We start from the raw sequence: 26,989 nt of genomic DNA on the forward strand, positions 1-26,989 counted from the left end.
CCAAGCCAAAGCTATAGTAACTTAAAAATGCGAATCTGATCATGTCACTTATCTTACTATTGCTTTAAGAATAAAGACCACAATTTCGACTATGACTCGTAAACAAGGCCCTGCATATTTTGGCCCCTGCCTACACCTCCAGTTGCCTTTCTCTTAAACTTTTACTTGTGCTAATCTTTCAGTTTCTCAAAACCTTTAAGCCCCATCTGCCATTAGGGCCCATGTTTCCTGTGTCTGGAACTATCTTTCCTCTTTTGATCTTTTGGGTCCTAACCCAATTGTCATTCCTTTAGGGAAACCTTCCCTAACACTCCACCTGCCTGTCCCCACCGATCAGGTCATTTTCCCTGTTACACTCTTTTATAATACTGTGTATCTTAGTTACCTTTACAGAATTTAAAGGTGGTTGTTATCTGCTTAATGTGTCTAGCAAGTTGGATAGTAGCCTCTCTGGAGATAACTACCAGGATTGTTTTGACCCATCATTCTATTCTAAACACTCAGGACAGTGACTGGCACATATGTCTCAATGAAGTGATGAATGAATGAATGAATGAATGAATGCATGCATGCCACATTGTAGTGTAATGTATTGCATGCTTGTGTTCTTTATTGCACTTTGGGATTGAGAGAAAGCAGCAAGCTTTTCAATGACTTTTGTATCACTGTATGATACATATCTGGCACGTAAGAGGTACCAGATACCAACTATATGTAGAATGAATAACTTTGCCTTTATTGTCTAATCAAACACAAAAGAGTTTTGCCATCTCAGATTTTTTCAATAAAGTTCTAATGATGTAAGAATTTTGGAGCTGGAAGGGACATTCAGCTCTCACCTGAGAACAGTCAAGTTTAAAGAGCTAAATGACTTACCAGAGTCTCACAGCCACGTGAGAGATATAACCTGGGCTAAAACCCAAATCTTCAAATTTCTAAATTTGAAGTACTTTACCCACTATCTTATATTGCTTTTTTTTAAGCATCTAGGTAGCTGTTGAAAAAGGTTTTTAAAAAGTGTGTGTATGTCTATATGTATGACACACACATTTGAGTGAATTTTTAATTTCATTCTCCCTGAAATTTAATTGCCAGCTGAAAAGAAAAGAGCTAACATTTGTTATGCAGTGACTAGGTTCCAGTCACCATTTCTACATTCTGTGAGTCAGGTAACATTACTGTTTTATAGATGGGGAAGTGGAGACCAGAGAAGTGAAGCAGCTTTCCTAAGTTTATACAGGTAGTGAATAATTGGGCCCAGATTTGAATCCAGGCAGTTTGACTGGTCTAGTAAATTAATACTGTTTAGGAGCAGATCTGAGGTCATTATGGTTTATATTCATTATTATTGTAGTATATAATAAAAATCATGTTAATTAGGTATCTGGATGCTGAGGTTTTTAATGTTCCATGCCAGCAAATACAATTCAGACTCACTTTAGCATGTTAGTGGAATGGTACATGGCAGTATGCTAGATAATGTACTCAATCAAATATATTGGTGAGTTTAAATAAAGAAATTAGAAACGCCCCACAGAGTATGAATAAATATTGAATGAAATTTCAGCTGGGGTGGTATTGTGTATATAATCAAGATAATAAGTCATTTACAATTTGAAGACTGAATGGAAAATTAGAAGAATGTAAGGAAGAGATGACTGGGACAAATTGTTTAAAAACAAACAGACCCTCCCCCAAGAAATCCCCCCTAACAAAAAATAAAGCTATTCATTGGTCCTTCATGAGGTCAAAAACTAGAATCTTTATATCCCTGCATAATGACAATTTACTGTTATTACTACTGTAAAAACTCCATGAATCTCACCTGTTCTTTACCAGTCTTTATTCTGGGAAATGTGGCTTTCTTCTAATCTTTTGTTAATTATTTGACTGATAGGATCAAGCAGAACAGTTCTTTAGAAGTGGCCACACAAACAACTGGGCTGTTTTGGTATGTATATTCTGTAAAGGTATACTGTGCTGTTCACCTTAGATATATGTCTGGGAAATTTTTGTGTGGATCAATTTTTTGAAAATAAAATTTATTATATTTTTTACTAGAAAGTCTTTATTTTGATTTGCTATACTTTAAATTGACCATATCAATTAGTAATATTCTTTGCCTTCATATATCTGTCAAATGGTAATGTGTTAATAACTATAACAATAAGTCAGAGGTGCTACTTTTAAAGGAAGCATTATGTAAAATGAAGAGTTATTTTAATGATAGAAACTAGTGGTTGTATTTCTTATTTATAATATTAGGTTATCGATAGTCTCTACTTAGGCTATTTTATTTTTATTAAAGATTTTTTTCTCGCCCTGGCTGGCGTAGCTCAGTGGATTGAGCGTGGGCTGGGAACCAAAGTGTCCCAGGTTTGATTCCCAGCCAGGGTACATGCCTGGGTTCCAGGCCATAACCCCCAGCAACCACACATTGGTGTTTCTCTCCCTCTCTCTCTCTCTCTCTCTCTCTCTCTCTCTCTCTCTCTCCCTTCCTTCCCTCTCTAAAAATAAATCTTTAAAAAAGATTTTTTTCTCTTTATAAAAGCATATGATCATTGTAGAAAATTCAAATTATACAGAAAAATTTAGAAGACAAGATTAATTTTATTTTATGTGAATTTCACCTCAATTGAAAAAAAATCGAAATGTCTTCAAGTCCCACATGCTAGAATCAACATTTTGGTGAATATTCTTCTCTTGTCATATATAAGCATAAAGATAGATGCTTTTATGTAACTGGGATCATATTATTATACCTGCTATTTTGCAACCCCATAGCAGTATATCTTGGGGAATCTTTCCCTGCCAGTAGATATGGAGATACATTATCTTTTCCAAAGCATGTATTTTTTTCTTTTTTATGACTGTATCATAATTTCTAGTTCATGGGCATTTAGATTCTAAATTTTTCATTATTTTAAACAGGGCTGTGTTGGACATCCTTATGCATACATCTTTGTGACCTTGCCTGATTTTCTTTTTAGGATAAACTCGTAGGTATAAGGCTGAGAAGTCAGGGAGCACAATTGCCCTCTGAAAATGCTGTACCTCTTTTTGTAATCTCAGGTCAACTGTGCATTACTAATTTTTAGCTTTTCTTTTTGATCACCGGGCAACAAATTAAATTTTGTTTTAATCTGCATTATTTTTATTCTTAGTAAGTTTTGCTTATCAGCTTATTTTTTTTCTTTTGCCATTTTTTCGTTGTTATCTTTAACTTATCTTTAACTTACATGGATTCATAAATTTGTATTTTTAATTTCCAAAATAGAATACATGCAAAATAGAATACTTGGGCTTGGTAAGTATTTGGATAGTACTTTTGTTACTGGAGATTCATTTAATGATATTTACATGATTAGAAGATACAATAAATTTGACTTACTGAGAAAACTGTATGAAAGGGTCCACTGGAAGAAAGGATAAGGAAATACAGAGAGGCAAGAAAGGAAGCTGATTTTTGTGAAAAAGGAAGGGAGCAAGGAATGTGTAGCGTTTCCAAGCCAGTAACTGTTTTTGAAAAGGCAGGAAAATGGGAAGCTAAGAATACAGTGGGAGTGTAAAGGAGGTAGGTACGGGAATTCAGGCAACTGACCCCAATCTCTATTGCCTCTGTTGGAATGGATTCTCAAGGGGGCTGACTTTTGAGGCATGGTATTAGATTTTTCTAGTACCTTTGATACCATTTTTAGGAATGGTTCTTTGTTTATTTTTTTGAAATGCCATTTTGTGTCACTTTAGAGCTTGAATTTACTATATCAATATAAAAATAATTGCAGAACATTCTACTAGTGAGGTTTTTTTGAGCATAAAGCTAGTGTAAATTGTTTCTAGTTTTCTGTTCAGTTCAGCAGCTTTATAATGCATTCTCTTATGTACATAACTGTTTTGTATGTTGTGTTTTAGTCTCTATTTTACATTTTTTACAAATAAAATTAGGAAGAATTCCAGAGTAAAAGAAATATTACATAACCCAAGGTAGCCAATTTTTCCTATCATGTGAAGAGATTTTATGTGCGCTGTCTTTGATTTTAAAGAATTTAATCTTTTAGAAACAGGAACATTATAGAATCACATAAATTGAGGGTAAATGAGTTGGTTTACTATGTGATTGAATTTGCCAAAGATTTGTTTTCTCTTAAGCTAAGTGGTCTTTTTATTTAATACTAGTTATGAAAGACCTCTTCTAGAGAGATTGGTTTTGTTGACAATTCTTTATATCCTTTACTGTTTCTAAGCCTGATTATATACTCTTTCTTTAGGCATATCTGTGTTCTATCTAAGGAGAAATAATTGTGTAACTTCGTGGCTTTTTTTGATTCATAAAAATAATACATTTTTTTAAATACTTTAGGTGTGTACATCCCGATTCTGGTTTAATTATCGACATGTTGCAAATACTCTTTCTGTTTATAGAAGTGTGAAGCGGCTAGGTATTCCTGACAGGTAAGAATTCTTAATAAAGCTTAACTCTGAACCTCAGTGAAAATCACCCTTAGGTGATTGTTATTATATTTGCATTTTTGTGTTACTTCTGAAAAAAGATACGGAAACTTGAAGTTTTTTTTTTTATTGTTGTTAGAACGTGCCATCATATACAAGGTAACTTGCTTAAGAAAGGCAAATTATATAAAATAACAGTCAATACTAAGGTAAAACGATTTGATAAAGTATAATTGTTTAGTATCGTTTGTTTAATCATTAAGTGCCTCAGTGTGTGTTTTTAATTGCAGACAACAAAGGACAATTCTGCCTAATTCAAGTGGAAAAGGAATTTACTGAAAGCATATTGATTAGTGCACCAAACTGATGGGAAGGTGTAGTTTTCAGTAGTCAGGAACAAGGAAGACTAGGTAGCAGAGAAGACATAAAATTCCTGACATGAAACCAGCCCAGTGACAGTAATGCAGTGCGTAATTGCTGAAATCTACACTCAGCTACTGCTGAGCTCCTGCCATTGACTTTGGAAACTTAATGTGGGCCCTGTTGCCTACTATTAAAATCCAACCTTTCCTGTCCCAGCTTCTTACAGTCTGTAGCTCTTAATTTAGAGCCCTTGGAGAGATGTCATTGGCAGAGTACAGTGTAAGTGCTTATGTCGGGCTGGGGTGGGGATGGTTGGAGGGAGTAATGGGAAGAACAACTGTGTGGCGTTGCCAGCTTTGTAGGGAAGTGGCTCTGCCTTCTATGAGGACTCATGAAGTAGGATATTTCCTAATTCCATGAGGGAGTTCAGGTACTAGGCAGAACCCCCACACCTCCACCCTTGGATACATGTCCTCTGCGTTTGGTTTTCAGATGTGATAGATCTGTTTTTGCTACTACCAAAGCAGTTGTAGAAGAAAGTGCAGTCAGTTCAGTTAACTTTGATTTATTTAGTCCTATGTTCCTCTCTACCTGTGACGCAGTGTGTAAAGAACTTAGCAGTCAGACAAATCTGAACTTGAAGTCTGGGTTTAGTGGTGATTTTGGTTAAGTCACTTGGTCATGCTAAGCCTGTTTCCTCAGCTATTATGTGGTAATAATGTTACCTTTTTGCAGAATTCAGGTACTTGCAATGAAGGCAAATAGAGCTGTGTGGAAAGTGCAGCAGGAGTAGAACAGCAGTGAATGCCTCAGGAAACAAAGTTCTATTCCATGTAAATATATCATCTTAGCCTGAGAAGCTGACAAGAACTATAATTTAATTCCTGTATTTTAAGTAGAAAATAAGGCAACTCTATAATATTACCATTTAAAAAAAATACATTAAATTAAGTCTGGAACAGGATGATTTGTTATATCGAGTATACAGGTATTCTTGTAATTAGCCAGTTATGATTTGACACTTGGTTCTCCTTAGTAGGTCATACGGTTCATCCTTTGGTTTTTAACCCTTGATGCTTCTGTACCATATGCACTCCTCCAGGGTGCTACTGTGTATGGTTTGGCAATAGTTTTCACTGTGGTAAATGAATTTTTCTTTGCTTTATAAGTCATCAGGAAATGTTTAAGTGGTGGAAGTAAGTTTTAGATGAACTTTTTAGGAGTAGAATATAACTATAGGATGTATTTTATATATTATAATTAGTAGGTTTGTCCCTAGGTTTCTGAAGAATATTCTTTAAAAGCTTATTCTTGTTGCAAATGATTGCCTGTCTATATCTCTGTTTATAAAGTCTTTGTTGGGAAATGAATTGGGGATTTAAACAGTTTGTTATTTAACAAACAGAAATCAAAGAAAAAAGTCTATGTGGCTTTTCACGTACTATGGTGAATATTCCTGTCTGATGACTTGTCCCACTTTACTTCTACCCAGAATTAAATATAAAAATATAAGTAAATTTTTATTCAGAAAATAAGAAATTATTATGAAATAACAGCTTGGAAACTTAAAATAATTGAGAATGGTGAATTTTAAAATATGGTTTGAATTTATGTTATGCATTATGGAATCTTTTCAAGTTAAAACAACATTATTATAACTTCTGTCATTACAGTATGTATCCTGAGAAAAATGATGGTCACTATATTTAATGACATTTACGAGTAGAACTCTGGGTTTTAAAAAACTTGGTTTGCTTTTTAAAGGAGCATTTTACCTTTGTTTTGAAATGCAAAGTATTTGCATTTAGTTTTCCCACATGTTTCAGTGAGAAATTAGTTCATGTCAGAAATCATTTACTAAAGTGCATGTCACCTGTGATTCATGTTATGCAAGTTCACCTCAGTTTGTTAGTTCCATAGATCCTGTTTGAAATGTTGCATTAGCCATGTCACTACTTTTGTTCTGGTTTCTCTCTGATCTTCTGTCTGTGTTTCACCTTCTCTGACCACACTGAGCTATTATCTCTGTCTGGAATGGTTGTTTATTCTTCTGGTTCAGTGCTACTCAAACCTGGCTGTGATTCTGAATCACTTGTGGTGCACGTTGGAAATACTGATTTCTTAGCTGCACTGCTGAAGATTCCAATTTGTTAAATATGCAGTGAGGTCCAGACGTCAGCTCTGAAGGTGATTCTGATACACTGTCAAGTTTAGGAAACACAGCTTTTCACTTTTACTTGACTTCCAAATTCACTTTAATAGTTGAAAAAGCATTGCCTGACCCCCTTGTTTTTCTTCTGTGGTACCTTGTGTATACTTTGATTATAACATGATTATACTAATTTAGTATGTTTCTTTTATTAGATTATAAACTCTTTGAAGGGAATGAGGATTATATTTTATTTCACTTTTGTACTTGCAGCATCAAGCACAGTGCCTGCCACATAATAGGTGCTTAGGAGGTATTAGATAAATAAACACATGACTCGGAAATACTTCACCAGTTAGGCAAAGCAGATACAAGTTTGTACTTTAAAAGTAAAAACATTCCTATCACAGAAATTATGTTAGTCTGATTTTTAGCAAGTGTTAATCTGATATAAAAGACATTTTAATAAATAGGTTTGCACAATTTTATAGTACTGTTTCAAAATATTGACTCAGGGAGAAAGGATTTTATTGGCTATGTGGGAAAATAAAAAGATAGGCTCATAAGATCTTTATGGCTGCCTTCTAGCCTGATTATTATTTTTATACCAGAAAGCTCTGTGGATGACGTCTTGTACTTCGTGCTCATGTTTCCTGTAACCTTACCCAGCCTCAGAGATCTTGTTGTTATTTGTGTGGTTTTAGCTTCCTGAAACATTTCACTATTTTTAAGAAATTTTTTGCCCTCCATTGTGTTGAACTAAACCCCTGTTGTACCACCTCCAATATGTTTGATATGCTTAAAATGAGGAAAAGGCATTATTAAGTAGGGATTAGTTTTAAAGTCAGTATGTGAAGCAAAAATTGAGCCAAAATTAGTCTATACAGTTTCTTAAGTAGCACATAAAGTTCAGTATAGTATTGTCTTTCATCCGATCTAACACAGCCAGTTTTTCCTCCAGTGCTAGAGCAGATTACTGTTTTCTTTGGTGGAGGACTTGAAGTGGTGCACTGATAACTAGGGTATGAAAAGCATACATACGTTTAATATTAGACTTGTGATGTTCAAGCTGTGAGAGGCAGTAGAAAGTGACTGAGGGAATGTGGAATCATTGTTCCTATCTCATGTTTACTTTGGGGAATATACTTGGAGTATTATGGTAGGTGAGCTCTCTCTCTCCTTTAAAAAAAAATGTAATTTACCTCTACTACAGGTTGGGTGGATGTAAGTTTTTATAATGATCCCGGTCTCATAAACTGTTTCTGTAATTAAATCCAGCAACTTTTTGGACTATTTTCCACTTACTCTACATTTTAATCATTATGTGAGATTAATATTCCTAACTTAAACCTTTCATTCTTCATCTCCCTTTATTCATAAACTGTAGTGTATGCAAAAAAGCTCAAATCCCTTATGGTGGTATGCAAGGTTTTTGCACTCCGGTTCCAAATACAATATTCTGATCATTGAATTTCTGATCATTTAACTTCAATCCAGTTTCTTCTGTAAGTCCATGTATTAGTTAGCCTCTGTCATTGTCTTACACTGGTCCCTCCACCAAATTCAATCCATGCATTTTCTAAAGCTTTCTTGGTTCTTCTTGCATAAATAATACTTTATTTATACTTGCACCATGGAATCTTTTTGTATGTATTGGTCTTATTTCTTCAGTCTGGTTCTAATTCCTTACAATGTATTTTTTTTTGTATATTGTGCACAGTTAGATGTGAAAGTACGCTGAAGACCCCTAGTTAAGTGAAACCTGGTTGCTCCAGACTAGACAGGAAATATTTACAAATACTGCAAATCTATATTCTCTTTAAATGTTTCTCAAACTGTATTGAGCTAAATGTGCTGTATAGTTGATTTGATAAACTATTTCCCAATTCCTACTTCAGGGATCCATGGGTGGGATGATCTCATCAGGGAACTTTAAATTCATTCTTCTGTCAGGTACACATTGATGAGAGTCTTGCCTAAGGCAAGTTAACTTCAGCTTTACTTATTCTCCACCTTTCTACTGTTTAAGTTCCCTTGGGATACACTTTTTAGTTTTGGTCTGTTGTCTGTTTTAACTTCTTTCTTAAGTAATAACCATTGGAATTATAAATGCAAACTCTGGTAATTTTTTTTGTAAATTAAAAAAGGAAACATTACTAATTGCCTATTATTTTAAAAATTATGTCAGAAATATAGCTTTTGATTACTGTTTTTTATGCTGATGTGGATTAGATCATATACATAAGAGGGTATTTTCTGAAGTATAGCATTAATAATATCTTTCAGAAGTGTTTTTTTATGTATTAAAATAACATGGAGAAGGGCATGACTGTTGTGGTTCCTTGAAAATACTTGTGCATTTTCTCTAATGAGATCAGCCAAAAGGGAACCCTATTTCTGGCCCCCCCCCCCACCTGCTCTGTATCAAACATTCATCGTCCATCATAATTCAGGCACTGTGTTAGGGATTTTATAATGAATTATTTCATTTATTCTTTGAGGCCTTAGTGAGATTGTATTTTTTCCCATTTTACATATTAAAAATGGTTACTTAGTATGGTTAAATGAATTAAGGTCCATAAAGCTAGCATTAAGTAATAGAAACAGAACTTGAATTTAGGTCTTTTGACTTTATGACTGGAGCATTTCTATTATAACTGTTTCCTCCCTGAGAAATTATAAAAGTTAATATTTATGTGGTGTTTGTAATTAGAAATTTTAAAAAAATATCTCATTTTAGTCTTATGTCATTCCTGTAGAGGTTGGTATAATTACACACACCAATTATTGAATACCCTATTAAATTAAAAAATATATCTACATGATGAATATAGTACTGAAGTGTTATAAAAATAATATTAATTTAATAAATATAAAAATGCCTCTGCTCTGTTCCCATTTTCTTATTTTTTCCAGTTTTTATTATTGTTTAAGTCTTCGTTATTTCATGTTTCATGTACTTCATGCTTCTTCATGTTTGTAACTGTAATGCATGCTTCTGTATTTCAGCAGCTTTGTAGCTCTTTATTGCTTGTCACAGATTCTTTCCCCTCCAATCCATCCTACACACAGCTGTTAGAATTATCTTTCTCAGATACTGCTTTTGTCTTTTTACTCCCACAGTAAGAACCTGCAGTGACTCTCTGTTGCTTCTCTGTAAAATCCAAATTTTTCAACCAGCCTTTAGTCTTTAACTGCTGTTTTGTTAATTCTAGTATACTCTGTTCATTTTTTTGTGATGACACCTGCTACATGATATTTGGTCACTCCGGTTTCTATTTGCTTTTTCTTTTTTTACTATTTATTCCACCAAGAACACTTAGAATATCCACTGTGCTCTCCTTTCTTACCTGTATATTTTTCTTTTCTTTGTGTCACTGTGTAGCTCTTTCTAGAGTACTCTGTATAGTGAGCTAGTTGAGTGATTTTTGTTTTATTTTTAAAGGTTTTATTTATTTATTTTTAGAGAAAAGGGAAAGAAAGGAGAAAGAGAAGCAGAGAAACATCAATGTCTGGTTGCCTATTACATGCTCCCTACTGGGGTCCTGGCCTGCAACCCAGGCCTGTGCCCTGACTGGCAATCAAACCAGGAACCCTTTGGTTTGCAGCCCATGCTCAATCCACTGAGCTACACCAGCCAGGCCTAATTGATTGATTTTTAAAAATTATTACAGTTTATAAAATTTTCTAAATTAAATATATATTTAAAATGTTATTATATTTTTATTACAATTTTGCCTTATTTTTTATGAACAGAAGGACTGGAACCATAGTAAATATGCTTTGTAAATAATTTGCAATATATTTTTGTAGTTACTGTCAAGATAACATCAACTCATGCCTTGGAATGTTCTGGTTCTTGTTTCCTGTCACTTCTCAACAGTTTTTTCTCATATACTCCATAAAAATATAAGTAATAATGTTTGAATATGGATACTTAGAATAGTTAAAAGGTTGAAATGTGTTCTAAGGAGGAGAATAATGACAAAGGTAAAAGGAGCATTTCTGCCGGGGCCATCATGCTCTTACGTTTAGATAATAAGTAGAACCCATTTGCAGGACTAAGAAAATGGTGAAGGGCTTTATGGTGCAACAGGGAAGTATCTTTATTAGTCTGCAAGTAGACAGTAAGGTTTTGGGATGTTGAATATGTGAGATGCATATTCCTTCATCAGTATCACAATGTCTACATTATTGACACTTTCCTCATATCTGGCAACCTGATTTTCTTTATTGTTTTTTAGAATCATCTTTACTGTTCTTGGGTTTTGTTCTTCCTTTCTCTCTTTTTTTTAAAGATTTATTTATTTATTTTTAGAGAGGGAAGGGAGGGAGAAAGAGAGAGAGAAACAGGAATGTGTGGTTGCTGGGGGCCATGGCCTGCAACCCTGGCATGTGCCCTGGCCGGGAATCGAACCTGCGACACTTTGGTTCGCAGCCCGCGCTCAATCCACTGAGCTACGCCAGCCAGGGCTGTTCTTTCATATTGGCTTGTCAAGTACTTAAAACCATGCTCCTTTCTCTTTTGTCATTATTCTCGTCTTTAGAGCACATTTCACTTCTGATTTGAACCACTGTGACTTTTCGATTAAGTTAGAATAGGCTTCTTTATGGTATTAAATATTTCAGCTTATGAATAATATGTACCTTCATTTAATTATGTGTTCAACATCTTGCAACCAAGTTTTATAATTTTTAATTTTTCTCCATAAACATTTTTGGTGGAATTTTTAGTTCTTATATTTTTGTTGATATTGTAAATGGTCCTTTTAAAAATATATGGTATATTTTTCTTCTGTTGTTTGTGAAATTAGTTTTGTATATTGTTTTAGCACCTTGTTGAACTCTTATTAATTTTAATAATTGACTATATTAATAATTTGATTATAAAAAGTTTTTTGCACATCATATATGTGATGAGGGGTTAATATGCAAAATATGTAAAGAACTCACACACCATAGTAGCAAAAAGACAATCCAATTTAAAAATGGGCAGAGGATCAGAACAAACAGTTTTCAAAGAAGACATACAGAAGGCCGACAGGTTTATAGATAGGTGCTCAACTCTGCTAGTCATCAGGGAAATGCAAATCAGAACCACAAGGAGATAGCACTTCCTGCCTATTAGAATAGCTGTTATGAAAAAGATGTGATAGCAAGTGTTATTGAGGATGTGGACAAAGGAAAACCCTTGTGCACTGCTGGTGGGAATGTAAATTGGTGCGGCCACCATGGAAAAACAGTACGGAGGTTCCTCAGCTACAATGATCCAGCAGTTTTATTTGGGTATTTGAAAAAACTGAAAACACTAACTCAAAAAAGATGTGTATCCTAATGTTTATTGCATATTATTTACAGTAACCAAGACATGGAAACAACCTAAGTGTCAACATGGTTGAATGGGTAAAGAAAATATGGGATATATAAACAATAGAAAGTTATTCAGCCATAAAAAAGAAGGAATCCTGCCATTTGCAACAACATGGATAGACATGAACGGCATTATACTAAGTGAAATTAGACACAGAGAGACAAATTTTGTAGGATTCCACTTTTATGTGGGATCTAAAAAAGGCTAAACCAGAAGATTCGGAGAACAGATATTGGTGGTTGCCAGAGGCGGGAATGGGTAAAATGGGTGAAGGTGGTTAAAAGGGATAAACTTCAGTTGTAAGATTAGTAAGTCCTGGGGAGGTAATGCATAGCTGTGGTGTCTAAAAAGAAAAGTACAGGCTGTAGAGTTAGATTGCATTAGTTTAAATCGTGGTTCTCTTATTGAGTTAGACCAGACCACAAAGTTGAGTCGAACTTTAGAAATGGGCAGGAATGATGGCTTGACTTATGTTGCTTTTGCTTCGTATTGTTGTGAAATCAAAGAAGCAATGAAAAATAAAAATGAGATAAGGATATGAGTAAGTGGCTGCAGCTCCTCTCTATTTCCCTAGTTTCTCACTTTGGTGATCCTGAGCCTACAGAGTGAGAAACCATCCAGGTCAGAGGAATCAGAACAGTCACTGGGGGGGGTGTCACTCTAAGTTCTACCCGCTTTTATGTAAGGCAGTTCCTTGCTGTGCCTATGGTTCATACTTACATGTTTTACTTCCTGTTGTATCATCAGGACTTTAGTAAACCTAAATGTGGCCTGAGAAAGATGCTGCTATTTTTTTGATCTTGGACAAATTATTGAATCTCCCTCACATTTAGTGCTTTGGTCTGTAAGATGGGGGAACAATACCTGCATGAGGGGAATCTTCTTTGTTCATCATTCTGGTTTGGAGTAATTCCCAGCTCCTTTTTTTTTTTTTTTTGCATCATCCCATAATCTCTTGAATCAGCCTGCCATGTTCCCTGATTATTTTCTTTGCATTGGCTTAACATCAAGTGACTTGTACTAGTTTTATTATTACTGTAGCAGTCTGAATTATCCTAAGGAAGGTCATACATAGTTAGAGGCTTGTAAGTTGAGCCGTTTTCAGTCATGAGTTGCCTGTGTACAGACCAGACTGGAACAGTGTGTCTATTACTAGGAGAAGGAGAAAGAGGCAGATGCTTGGGGAATAGTGAAGTCGTGTGAGAGAGAAAACCCTAGAATCCGTAATGTTCCACAAATTTTTAGTATCGATATATCTAAAACTACTTTTGAGTTCTGTTCTCTGTAAGGCTTTATTCTTGAATTTCTGTAAAATTGTGTGCCATTCTAATATCCATTCTTCTTCTTTGAACTAGCTTTAGTGATTCCTTGAAATTAAGAGAACCTGACTAGAATAAATAATAAGGTGTATGTAAAGGGTTAACAGAACTCCCTTTACAAATGAATTTGACTTTTGTTTACTTTGTAACTCTTTTCCCTTGGATATCTGATAATGGTATGCAACATTGCTTATGGTAAAAATGTTCTCTTATTAATTAGATAAGTGCAAATGGACTGGGATAAATAAATCATAAATACTTGAGGAGAAAACCATACTTTTGGGTGTCTCTGAATGTGATGATTCTTGTAATTGGGCTTGTTCCATTTAGGGACCCTGAAAACTATATCTCTGGGGCTGTTGCTAAGGTATTAACTCCAGTGGGGTATGAGGAATCTAAGCCAAAGTGGATATAAATCTCATTCCCTCATACCTAGGTTGTCACATGAACAATCAAAGAGAACAGCTTGGGAGGATCACACACACATGTAAACTTATGTGGTGCTGTCAACTACAGCCTCTTGAAAGAGAAAGTCCTGGACAGTTGCTGTGTACATTGTTGTGAGCGTACTCCCATGGAAGAGGAATACCTTGTACTGTTGAACAACTATAAACCTACTTTTGTCCCACCCTGTAGTAGTTTCCGATTGCTGCTATAACAAATTGCCATGGATTTTGCAGCTTAAAATAATACATATTACCTCTGGAGATCAGACATGCAAAGTGGTTGTCAGGTAAATCCATTTTATTGCCTTTTTCAGCTTCTAGAGGCTGCCAGCTTTCCTTAGCCAGGCCCTGTTCTTCATTTTGAAAGCCAGCAGCATAGCATCTTCAGTGATTCTGTTGTCACATTTCTTCCCTCCCCTCTGCTTCTGCTGTCACACTGCCTTCTCTGATTCTGGCCTCTTGCCTTTTTCTTAGAAGGACCCTCATGATTACATTGGGCCTACCCAGGTAATCCTGGATAATCTCCCCACTTCATGATTTTTAATTTAGTCTTCTGCAGAGTCCCTTTTGCCCTTTAAAAGTAACAGATTCATAGGTTCTGGGGTTTAGGACATGGAGCTCTTTGGGGGTTGTCTTTAAGCCTACCATGCTGTTTAACTGGCAAACATCATTTGCTGTTCTACAGTCTAACTGAATTTGATACCAAGTGTGGTCATCTTTTAAGTTTGAGTGTTTAATGGGTCCTGTCAAGAAGACATCTGGGTCCCGGCTGGCGTAGCTCAGTGGATTGAGCTCGGGCCGTGAACCAAAGTGTTGCAGGTTCGATTCCCAGTCAGGGCACATGCCAGGGTTGCAGGCCATGGCCCCCAGCAACCGCACACTGATGTTTCTCTCTCTCTCTTTCTCCCTCCCTTCCCTCTCTAAAAATAAATAAATCTTAAAAAAAAAAAAAAAAAGAAGAAGACATCTGGTAGGTGGGGCAGAGAAGGCGTATTTGGAATACTGGAAAAGTGAGCAGTCCTGAAACCCAAGAGGAGTTTGAGAAGGGAATAGCTAACAGTGTTAATGTAGAAATGTTGTATAAGAGGTACACATGGTTTCTTTTGAAACTAATGAGTAGAAATATTATTATAATAGTTTGAAGAGTTAACAGAAAGCAAAGAAGTAGGAAAAGTGACCAAAAGATGTTGACTGAGAAAGAAAAGGGAGCATAGACTGAAGGGACTTGGAACTAAGACATATTTTTGATTTTGACATAGAAGGAATTTATAGGTTAGGGGAAGATATCAAAAGAGAGGAAGAGTAAACACAGGAAGATAGGGACTAAAAGTAATTTAGGGGTTCTTAGTATTTCCATTGACTCATCCATTTATGCTTTTTTTTCTAAACTAGGTTGAAAACTATTGGGGATGTAATAAAAGGACCCTAATGCATTTAAGGTCATATGACTTAGGTGCTAGAATATACTTGCCAACTTGTATAATTTCATCTGCAATGGAGATACAGGGAAGAGAAAAGGGCAGGGGAGAAATAGCCTCCAAGGAAAAAACACCTAAGTGCTTGGGTGGTGGCAACCTCAAATAAGTCAGGCTCAACTTGACATTTCACCATGAAAAGTGGTGATAGTATTTCTTAAAAAATTCTGAGGACTTCTAGTGGAGGATTGATAGAAACGATGTCATAATTCTGTCATGTTATGTCTGACTCTTTCAGGGGTGTTAAAAGAATAAGTAACATTAACATTTGTGAATCTAATTTTATTTTTTTGGAGGAAAGATATTTCAGAGTTTTATATTAATAGCTTTTAAGAATTTGACCTGAGTATGAATGGGACATGACTCAATTCAGTAAAAATGTAACCTGATGTTAAATTTTTACACCCACCCATTAATTTATATTTAAGATTACATCTATCTCCAAGGCTACAAATCATGGAGTTCAGATATGTTATTTTAGAAAGTAAAACCTAGCCCTGGCTGGTGTAGCTCAGTGGATTGAGCTCGGGCTGCGAACCAAAGTGTCCCAGGTTCGATTCTCAGCCAGGGTACATGCCTGGGTTGCAGGCCATAACCCCCAGCAACCGCACATTGATGTTTCTCTCTCTCTCTCTCTCTCTCTCTCTCTCTCTCTCTATCTCTATCTCTATCTCTATCTCTGTCTCCCTCCCTTCCCTCTCTAAAAATAAATAAATAAAATCTTTAAACACGTGTTGGTTGAACTTAAAAAAAAAAAAGAAAAAAAAGAAAGTAAAACCTCTGTTCAGCAGAATTTAATTTACCTAAACTGTCAATTTATCTCAACCATACTGGAACAAAGGACAACCAAATATCTTAGTAAGAAGGTTATTCTACAACTATAATTTAGGGTTTATTCTGGGCAAATAAAATCTAATTTAGTTTCCTGCACTTCATTTATCTATCTGTATTGTTACATGTAATGAAAAATAGATATTCAAATGTTAGCTTTGATATACAGATAAGGGTTGTTTTGCAGGTTACACTTATTCAAGAAAGTAGTTTACATTGTTTTTTTTTGCATTTCATTAATTATTTAAATGTTTAGCTCTTATACAAGGTTTTTACAAGTTGGTGAACACTGACAAATTATTTCTCCCACTGAACTGTAACCACACATTACAAGACCTTATAAATAACTAACATTAGAACACATCACCATTTGATCAGTTATATAATAAAATAAATTGTCAAGTATCCAAATAATGAGTTACACAGCTCAAGAGGCACATGAAAATTACATATCTGCTCAGTGTACTAGCAGAAATCCACTTCTTTTTTACATGTGAAGTTGGGAAGAGGGGGGAAAAAACAATGCTTCAAACCAATAGTAGCTGGTAAACAGCATCTAATTAGGTATGAGAAAACAAGAATTTCAAAAATTTATTATTAAGCGTTGTTTCTAACTATAATAAAGCATCTACCTTTAAAAATATTTACTAAATTAAAGAACATATTCTACATATTATTTACAAGACAATTCAAGTATCTTACTAGAAATAGTTAATAGCCCTACCTGTTGTCAAGTTGCACCCAAAAATACAAACATTAGATTAAGTTTAAAGCTGCTTCTCCTCCCTCCCCTCTCTCTCCTTTTCCTTTTTTTTTGATCTGGAGACATTAAAGATGTGCTTCTCTACAATGCATATTTTTAAAATGGAGGTTTCCATAACAGCTTAAAATGAGATTCATAGACATTAAGTACACTGTACGACTTAGTAAAATTGTAACAAAAATTAATGATTGTGAAAACCTGATGTATACGTGGTATGAATGTGGCAGATACAAACATAAAGTGAGTAAGCAAACAACCATATAGGTTCTGTTTCAATGTTTGAAATGACTGAAGAAATAAACCATATAAGATCTAGAGAATTCATTGTTCCTAGGGTTTTAGTTCTATGATACTAAACATAAATTTTTTTTTAAAGATTTTTATTTATTTATTTTTAGAGAGGGAAGGGAGGGAGAAAGAGAGAGAGAGAAACATTAATGTGCGGTTGCTGGGGGTCATGGCCTGCAACCCAGGCATGTGCCCTGACTGGGAATCGAACCTGCGACACTTTGGTTCACAGCCCGAGCTCAATCCACTGACTACGCCAGCCAGGGCCTTAAACATAAATTTTATACTGGATATGTTGGTACCTAATCTGTGTAAATTTCTCATGTATTGGTAAGGTTCTGACAGGAATAGAGTTAAAGAAGACTTTTTAACTCAGTATTGCGTGATTTCAGTAAACGTGAACTGGTACAAATGATAGGCACATTTTAAATACTGAACAGCAAGAATCTTGCGCTAAGTGTCTAAATGGGTTGATTGTAACACAGAGGTTCTGTCAACCATTTAACCTGATAAAACTGCTTTTCTGTGCTGCTATGGAAGCTATTTAGACTTTCTCACCAAGTTAATTTCTTGGCTAATGTGTAACCATGTCTGAAGTTTCACTTCCAGGACTGTAGCGGGCGGCACCCCAGTTTTATTGGCCATCGAAGTGTTTGCAGTACAAACCATTTTCGAGTGACACTTCTCTAAACGTACAAGTTGCTTTGTGTTAAAAGCTCCAAGCTGCTTTTGTCTTATTATTTTTATTGCATCTTCATGTTTCTTTCTACCTTCTGCTAATGCTTGGCCAGTAAGCATGGTGCTCTCCCAAGCTGCAGCATAATGAATAGCAGTACAACAACCATGTTCTTCATAAAACTTGATTTTTTTTTTTTTACAAGACTTAGCCAGTCATCACCAATCTTGTTGGACACTGGTGTGCCTTCATCAAAAGTCAGTCAAGAACATGGATGTCTTCTTTTTCCATATGACAATGCCATGCATTGCTTTAAATACTCTTCTTATTTAAAGAGTAAAGAACTGTGGTAACTGCACACTTCTGAAGTTTCTCTGTAACTTTGTTTAAGATCTCGTTGTTTGTGTCACTTATAAAAAAATGTGTGTTTGTATGTGACTTCATGGGAGGCAGTTCATTCAAGCCATGTTAATTTAGTTACAAACTACTAGGGTTATTAAAGAGTTAAAAAAATTTGATACAGAAATGATGTAAAGAAACTTCAGCATGCGCCACTTGAAATTCTCAGTGCTTCAGAGTTGGGAGTAATGGGAAATGAAATGAACCTCCTAACAGGAAGCTAATTTTCATTCTGTAGTGTTGAGCAAGAGAAAGGAAGTGCGCTGAGGCTTACTCCACCTACGTCAGAACTGGGAAAGGCTGTGCGTATTTCAGTTTGACATTTCTGTGTACAGGTTAACTGCTCTTATGCAGCTTCTTGGTAAAATAGTAATGAATTTTTACAGTTCTTTTGTGCTCATAAAGGTTATGCTGTGTTTGACAGTAATCTTCATTGTCCTTCAGAAACTCCATGAATGGGTGATGGCAAAAGGAATATGTTTACTCATTGAAAATTGTGGTTTAATCACTCACTGGTACCGAGGTGGCAGTGACATAGGCACAGTGTCTGTGGCTGCAGGGCAGGGGCCCATGGTGGTCAGTTGCAGGGTGGAGGCGGCAGTGCAGGTGTTGGCAGAGGCACCAGGCTGATACCGAGTTTTGAAAAAGACTGAATTCCATTCCTCAAGGATTCTTAGTCAGATTTTATTGTAATTGAAAAAAGATTTTAGGAAGATTTTCATTTTTTTAAAGTAAAAAAAAAATAGACTTAAAATTGATAGCTATAAAATTAAATGATTTATTTAAAATTTAAGAAATATTTGTAATGAAGTTTAAAGCATAAATACAGGGGTAGGCAAAAGTAGGTTTACAGTTGTGAGGATGCAAAAGTTTATTCTGGTATTATTAACTTATTAATTACTGTAAATTTACTTTGCTCACCCCTGTAATATTGAACCATGGAAAATGGAAATATTAAGATGATGTTCTTATGAGGAAAAGTGATGTCCCTTTAATATTTGTTGATATGAGTACAGAGATTATGAAAGGTTATCTTTGACTCTGCCCACTGCCTGAGAGTGGTGTGAAAGGCAATGTATTCCTTTGTGCTAAAGAATGTAGTAGTGGATGGAAAGTGTGTGGGCCTCACTGAATTTCTTTTCTTTAGAATGGAGACAACAATAGTCTTCACAGGATTGTTTCGATTTAATGAGAATTAAATATCTGAAGGGACTATAGCCCAGTGCTTGTCCCACAGTAAACTCAGGTACTTGCTTCCATTGCCTTGTACCTCACCCTATTACCTCTAGCATATTATAGGTACATTTTGAATATTAGTAATCATCACTCCTATGATAGAACTGGAGGAAATTTTAGGAGTTTATTCCCCAGAATTCTGCCTGCCCTTTTATTTTTAATTTGCTTGTCTACTAAGATTCTGTGTTCAAATACATTTTTGGAAGTTCTACCATGTTGTTTAACCTGCCTTTTCTAAATTTAAAGCTGTTTTCCCTTTTACTCTCCAGAAATGGTTAGTTTTATAATTTTATTTTGTTTCCATTTCCCATAACTTCTAATTTATTTTTTCATAATCTTATTGAAATGTAGAATCCAAATTTGATAATTTGGATAAAATATTATAGTAAATGCCTGCACAATTTAATATGGAATGGTTAAATAAAATTAATAATGTCAGTGAAAACCATTATATTGCTTTTAAAAGTAAATTGTTGAATTTCCATTGAGATGTATTATTTTCCAGTTAATTACTTTTTATTTTGTCTATGATAGTCTCCATTTTATATATTTCCCTTTATTTCTTGTTCTAGTTGACTTTTTTGTCTTTTTTTATTTTAGTCATTGTTGAAGTACAGTTTTCTGCCTTTTATTCTCATTCCAGCCCACCCACCCAACCCTCCCCACACCTGCCTCCCATTTCCACCCCCCCCCATAGTTTTTGTCCATGTGTCCTTTGTATTTGTTCCTGTAAACCCTTCCCATTCTCCCCTGCAATTCCCCTGAAACTCCCTCCCTTCTCCCCTCTGGGCACTGTCAGCCTGTTCTCTATTTCAGTGTCTTTGACTATATTTCGCTTATTTCTTTGTTTTGTTGTTTAGGTTCCTGTTAAAGGGACTTTTATAATCAAAATGAAGAGCAGAAGTGGTGACAAAAACTTTTTACCACCACTATATTACTTCCTTTGCCAATTAGATTTTTTAAAAAAATATGATAAAAGTGATAACTTCAGAGTAAGTGTAGCCATCCAGGTCCTCTTGATGAAAATATCTAAACTATGTTGCTTAATGCCCAGTGAAAAATAAAAGAAACTTTTGATTTTCTTGTTCCTTGAGAATGGAAATATACCAGAGAAGGCATATAAAGGATGTTTGCATGTATTTTTCTGGCAAAATATGTAATTCAGGCATTGTGGTAAAGTCCCAAGAAACTACTTGTAGCTTGCTGAAGAAATTAATAGATTGGTAAAATCTGCTAGTGCTAACAAAATTCCAAGGCACTTGTCATAAAGTAGTTGAGTTGGGGAGACTGACTAAATTAGTACAGATATTTACTGGAAAAATTAGCAAAAGCCACATTTCTGTCAAACATGAGAATATGTGAAAGATTGCACATAGTGATTTTTATTATGATGGACTATATGCGCTATATCAAGATTAAAAAATTTTTACTATCATAAAAATAGGTTAAACTAAATCTGTGGCATTCATTAATGCAGCATTTTTTCATTTTGATTGTTTCTGTGAGCCATTAAAATGTTTGAGAAGTATAGTAACTTTTAATCTTGGTAATAGACTATACAGATTTGAATTCCAAGCCTTGAGGTTGGTGTGCTTGAGTAAGTCAGTGAACTGGTTAGTGAGAAGCTCAGCAATAGAAAACAGGAGAAAGGGATAAAACACTTTTCTTCACAGTACTGACTTTACTTTTGAAAGGAAAGGGGAAGAAAGTGGGTGGCTTACTCCTGCTGGTCGCCCCAACCGTATTATAGGAAGAGTGGTTAATATTGGTGAGTGTTTGGAAGCAGTGAAGACTTGGGTGTAGGCTATAGGTGCAGGTGATTGAGAGTGAGGATGGCAGGCTTGGTGGCCGAAAAGACCCGGTGAGAGAAGGGCCAGCTGTAGGATGTAACCCCAAGGCCTTTCTGTAGGAAAGATTTGGGAGCTTTGGGGAGTTGATTGGAGACTGTATAGAACTTTAGCCTCTGGATTCTTCAAAGTTCTGTTCTCTTAATTTTTGCAGTTAAGTGGGCACTTAAATTTTTCAGTTATACTTTATGTTTAAAGGAGAAAATTATATGCTTTAGTGCTACCTACAATTTTGACAGTTTGCTAAGGTCTCTGGGTGGTTACAATTAGAATTTCAAGGGCCTATTTTTTGTCATATTATATGCCATAAATATTAAATAGCAATAATGAGTTCATGCATTTAACTTAATCACCGGAGTTGATTAAACTGTCAATATCAAACAACAGCACATCATTAAATCCTTTCAGATGCCAGTTCACGTAGTCTGAGGGTATCGCAGAGCAGTTAAAAGGAAAAAGGACTTGTGGATACGGACATCAGTGTGATGATTGTGAGGAGGGGGAGGGGTGTATAAGGAGAGTGAGTGGTAATGGAAAAAATGCAATAAAAACAAAAACAGACGTTTATGTTAAAGAAAGTGAGTTTGAATCCAGACTCCACTCCTCACTAGCTGTGCGACCTGTGACATGCTACTTAACTTTAGTGTGCCTAAGTTTTATATCTGGTAAAATAGGGAGATAATATACAGGGTGAGGCAAAAGTAGGTTTATAGTTGTTTGTATGGAAAATAATACAATAATTAATAAATAATAATACAAGAATAAACTTTCACATACACAGAACTGTAAACCTACTTTTGCTCTGCCCTGTGTATCTTGAAATTAATGTATGAGATAGTGTTTGCAGTGTGCTTATTTTGTTAGTGCAGTGCTTGAGATATATCAGGTTCTCAATAAATGTCATCATATTATACTAAAACACATGTGATTTTGAATGTGTGAGTGTGCTGCTATTGACTTCCTATCTCTGCAGTGTAGTTTTTTTTAGTTTTACTTCTAGTAATGTAAGTTCAGAGTACCTGGCAACATGTAGTCTAATAATGCCAGTTTTGTGACATTTGATGAGTTAAAAGTAATTTGTTAAATCTTAACAGTCTAGCACCTGCAACTAATAGATTTGCTATGATTAGCTGCATAGTACATTGGTGGTGAGATTTATTAACTTGGAGATTCCCCAAGACGTGAGAGAGGAGAAAGAAAAGCCTAAAAGTGAATTACTTTGGCATACAGCTAATGAAAATATAACAAAGTTTGTTGCATTTGCTTTGTCCCACAGCCATTAAAATCCTGAAGAAGCAATAATATACAGAGTATCCTGAATAATTTATGTCAGGAAAACAAAAGTGATGCTTATGAGCAGAAACCAGAGATTTAAGAGAGCGTCAAAGATCCCTGTGATCCTCAATCTGCTGCTTTACTTGCAGCCACTGTTCTAGGTTGGAATGGTGATGTTATTGAAAAGAAGGCTGGTGGTCCTAGCTCTGGTAGCTAAAGATGCTATGCGGTAGTGGTACCTGATCAGTAGTATGGCTATAGAATGGATAGCAATGTTTTTTTTTTAAGATTTTATTTATTTATTTTTAGAGAGGGAAGGGAGGGAGAAAGAGAGAGAGAGAGACAGACATGAATGTGCGGTTGCTGGGGGTCATGACCTGCAACCTAGGCATGTGCCCTGACTGGGAATCGAACCTGCGATGTCTGGTTCGCAGCCCGCGCTCAATCCGCTTAACTACGCCAGCCAGGGCGATAGCAATGTTTTTTAAAGACTAAACTTATTTATTTTTAGAGAGAGGGGAAGGGAGGGAGAAAGAGAGGGAGAGAAACATCAGTGTGTGATTGCCTCCTGCACTCCCCCAAGGGGGACCTGTACTTCAACCCATGCATGTGGCCTGACTGGGAATCCAGCTGTAGACCTTTTGGTTTGTGGGAATGATGCCCAACCCACTGAACCACACCAGTCAGGGCTGTATAGCAATTTTAAGTGAACATTTGAAAGATATCTGAACCCATACAGTAATTTATTTAAATTTCAATTGAAGTTTTTATTAAGGTAATAGTAGTCTATCATAAATGAAAAATTATGGCTTTTGAAATTTTACACTCTAATAGTCTGTGTTGGTAACAGATTATTCACCTATTTAAAATGTGTGTGTGTATATATATATATATATGTATATATATATGTATACATATATATTTATATAGTGTGTGTGTGTGTGTGTATATATATATATATATATATATATATATATATATATTTACCCATTGGTTATTGGTTTCTGAATAGGCCCAGGAAGAACCAGGAAGAATTTCAGGGAGGTGGGTCAAGAGACATAGCAGTCTTGATGCAGGGCTTACCTGTTCCTTCAGTGTTGGGCAAACATGATAATGGGAAAGTATTTTAGACCATTTTTCCCCCACATATGTTTCCTTTTGAACAAGTTTTAAATTTTCATTTTTAATTTATGATCTTTAAAATCTATATAAGCATGGTCAAAGTATTCTATTTCGATTATATCCAAAGAGTGATAAGGGAAGAAAATATTAGCAGCTTCTTTTTTTAATCTAAAAAAGGAAAGAAATTATGCTTTACTAATATTTATTATTATGTACTTAAAGTAGAAAATACATATGACTTAGAAATTAGTAGATATGTGTGGGTTTGCCCTCACAGTTATTTTAAACTTTACTGTAGTACATGATTTTAAAAATGTGAAAAGTACCTATGTAAATAACCACTATATTGTTGGGATTCAAACCCAGTTTGAACTTCATACAATTTCAGTGCTCACTTTTTCTTTTGGTTTTGTTGAGAGAAGGCCATGTTCCCTTGTGCTTTGCTGTGTGATGTAGGTTTTGCAGGGGTGTGAACGAAGTGTGAAAATTGAGTCAGCACACCTAGTAGTGTAAGACTGCCAAACTAAAAATATAATTTTCTTATATTGATTGGATTATTTGAGGGATCTTACTTCAATAAGATACAACTTCCTAATATTATTTACTGGGAGATAGTAGTTTTTCTTCAGTGTAGATTGTTTTGGTCTTAATTCTAGCAGTGATTTGATATCCACTCAGTGAAGACTTAAATCACTTCTGTGTGGCTAACCTGTTATTCAAGCGAAAAAGAGACTTTAAGGAGTCAAGCTGGATCTCATGATAACTGGTGTGCAAAGAATATTTATTGGCAAAGTATAGTTAAATATAAGATCTTGTTCTCCTGAGTAGTAGACAGAGTCTGTAAGTTATGAATTGCATTTTGTACAACATATTTTTTGTGAACAGATTTCCAGTATCATCAAATTATTTTGTCGTGTGGATGTCAAAATGTAGAAAAGAATGAACTGTAGAGCCAGGCCTGCTGTTATACTTCTTTGTCTTGTTAAAGGTAACAGTAGTCATTTAGTTTTAGCAAAATAACATATCCTTCAAATGGAATTAATGTTTTTAGAATAATATTAGTTTGATAGTTTTTTAATTTATAATTTTATACTTACAGTTTTATAAGAACTATAAACCTAAGGAATTTACTCTTGTGTATATATTTAAATATCATTAGCAAGTGAGAATTTTTTTTTCCTTCGTCGAACAGTCCTGAACAAACAGTGAGCAGAATATGTGGTTGGACTTCTACACCTTTGAAATCCAATCTGTTTCCTGTCATGGTTTTCATTTATTGTCCACAAATATAATGAATTTTAAATGGTATATTGATTATGTTAACAGAGGGTTACAGTACTTATATTGAGGCTCAAAATTATCTGTAGGAAAACCTGAAACTAATATTTTATGTCAATTATAATTGAAAAATGGATTCCAATAAAATCTGTGGGAAAAATACTGATTGAATTTACGATTTGAAGCTGAAAATACTACTGTTTTATGATACTGACATTGGGTAGGCAGTGAATCTTAAACCAAAAATATGGCCTAATGGAACACTCACATTTATATTGACATTGGGAGGTCAGTTCAGTTTGGTTTAATAATGGCTTGTTTGGGTGGGTGGGCTGGAATGGGAATAAAGGACAGAAAAATAGACTTGAACAATGATTAAAATAAAATTAAAAAAATAATGGCTTGTAACAAAAAGATATGATTAATCATAACAATGTCATTTAATTATCTCAAATTATTAAAAAAGATATTTTCCATTTTAAGAGGAATAACTTTCATAATTATGTGAATATGAGTCAGTAACAGCTGAATAACTAATCTTTGAATGTGACAGAGTTGGAACCCTTTCAAAATACAAATCTAGCCAATTTCTAAGAAGAATCACAATGATTCAGTTCTGAATTTCAGTGCATTTGGAACATATGCAGCAGAACATTTCCTTCTTGTTATCTCCTGCCAGACTAGTTACATATGCCACATTAATTTTTCCCTTACCTTTGCGAAGGTCAGATATATGGTAAAGGATTGCCTGATTCATGTTCAGCAGGCTTAATGGTAAGATCATGATAAGTAGTTTAGAGGAATTAATGTAATTTTCTTTCAAAGAAAATATATGCAAAAATGAAAATATTTCATTCACCCAGCGGATATTGATTGAATACCTACTGTATGTCAGGCTCTGCTACGAAGCCTGAGCGTCACAGTGGTGAACGGGAGAGATGAAGCCCTGCCCTTGCAAAGTTTGTGGGGGTGCTGCTGGGAGATGATGGGATTTCAGGTTGTAAGTGACCTGTAGAAAATAAGACACATAATGAGAATAGAGTACCTTAGCTGAGATTAGAATAATAGGAAGATTTGGAGGAGACAAGTCAAATTTGGTCAGTAGCCCCTAAAGTGGGAAAGACTTGTCATATTCATAGAACAGAAAGGTCAGTGCCAGGGGTGTCCAACCTTTTGGTTTCTCTGGGCCACACTGGAATAATAATTGTCATCTTGGGCCACACATTAAATACATTGTGACATGTAATCACAAAAAAAATCTCATAATGTTTTAAGTAAATTTATGATTTTGTGTTGGGTTGCATTCGTTGCCATTATGAGCCGCAGGTTGGATACCCCTGCTGTAGACGAGCATATTGGGTGGTAGGGGCTGAAGTTAGAGTGATACAGACCATGTTAATTGAGCTTTTTAGATCTTGTAAGGCACAGGTGGCAAACACAGGGCCCAAGGGCCGAATCTGGCCCTCCACCTTGTTTTACCTGGCCCAGAACCTTGTTTCTACCTGGCAGCAGCGCCAAGCTTCCATTTAACTGTTACGGCATTGTTACATTTGTACAGTCCTAAAATTACGTTTGGCCCTTTGAAGGCAACCGAGAGGCTGATGTGGCCCACAGTGAAAATGAGTTTGACACCCTCTTGTATTGTAAGGAGTTTTGATTTTTCTCTAATTACAGTGGGGAGTCCTTGGAGGGTTTTAAAGTA

The 26,989-nt window shown here is 35.3% G+C and overlaps 1 protein-coding gene across 1 annotated transcript in view; it reads left to right on the forward strand.

Moving 5' to 3' along the window:
* Nucleotides 1-26,989, forward strand: part of PIGK (phosphatidylinositol glycan anchor biosynthesis class K) — a 104,628-nt gene that overhangs the window by 1,567 nt on the left and 76,072 nt on the right. The window contains exons 2-3 of the mRNA XM_045835478.1: nucleotides 1,898-1,951; nucleotides 4,361-4,452. Of these exons, the coding sequence (XP_045691434.1) occupies nucleotides 1,898-1,951; nucleotides 4,361-4,452 (146 nt within the window). The remainder of the gene's footprint in view (nucleotides 1-1,897; nucleotides 1,952-4,360; nucleotides 4,453-26,989) is intronic.

This window comes from Phyllostomus hastatus, unplaced genomic scaffold, assembly GCF_019186645.2.
Source record: "Phyllostomus hastatus isolate PE091 unplaced genomic scaffold, TTU_PhHast_1.1 phas_contig_209, whole genome shotgun sequence".
NCBI lineage: Eukaryota > Metazoa > Chordata > Mammalia > Chiroptera > Phyllostomidae > Phyllostomus > Phyllostomus hastatus.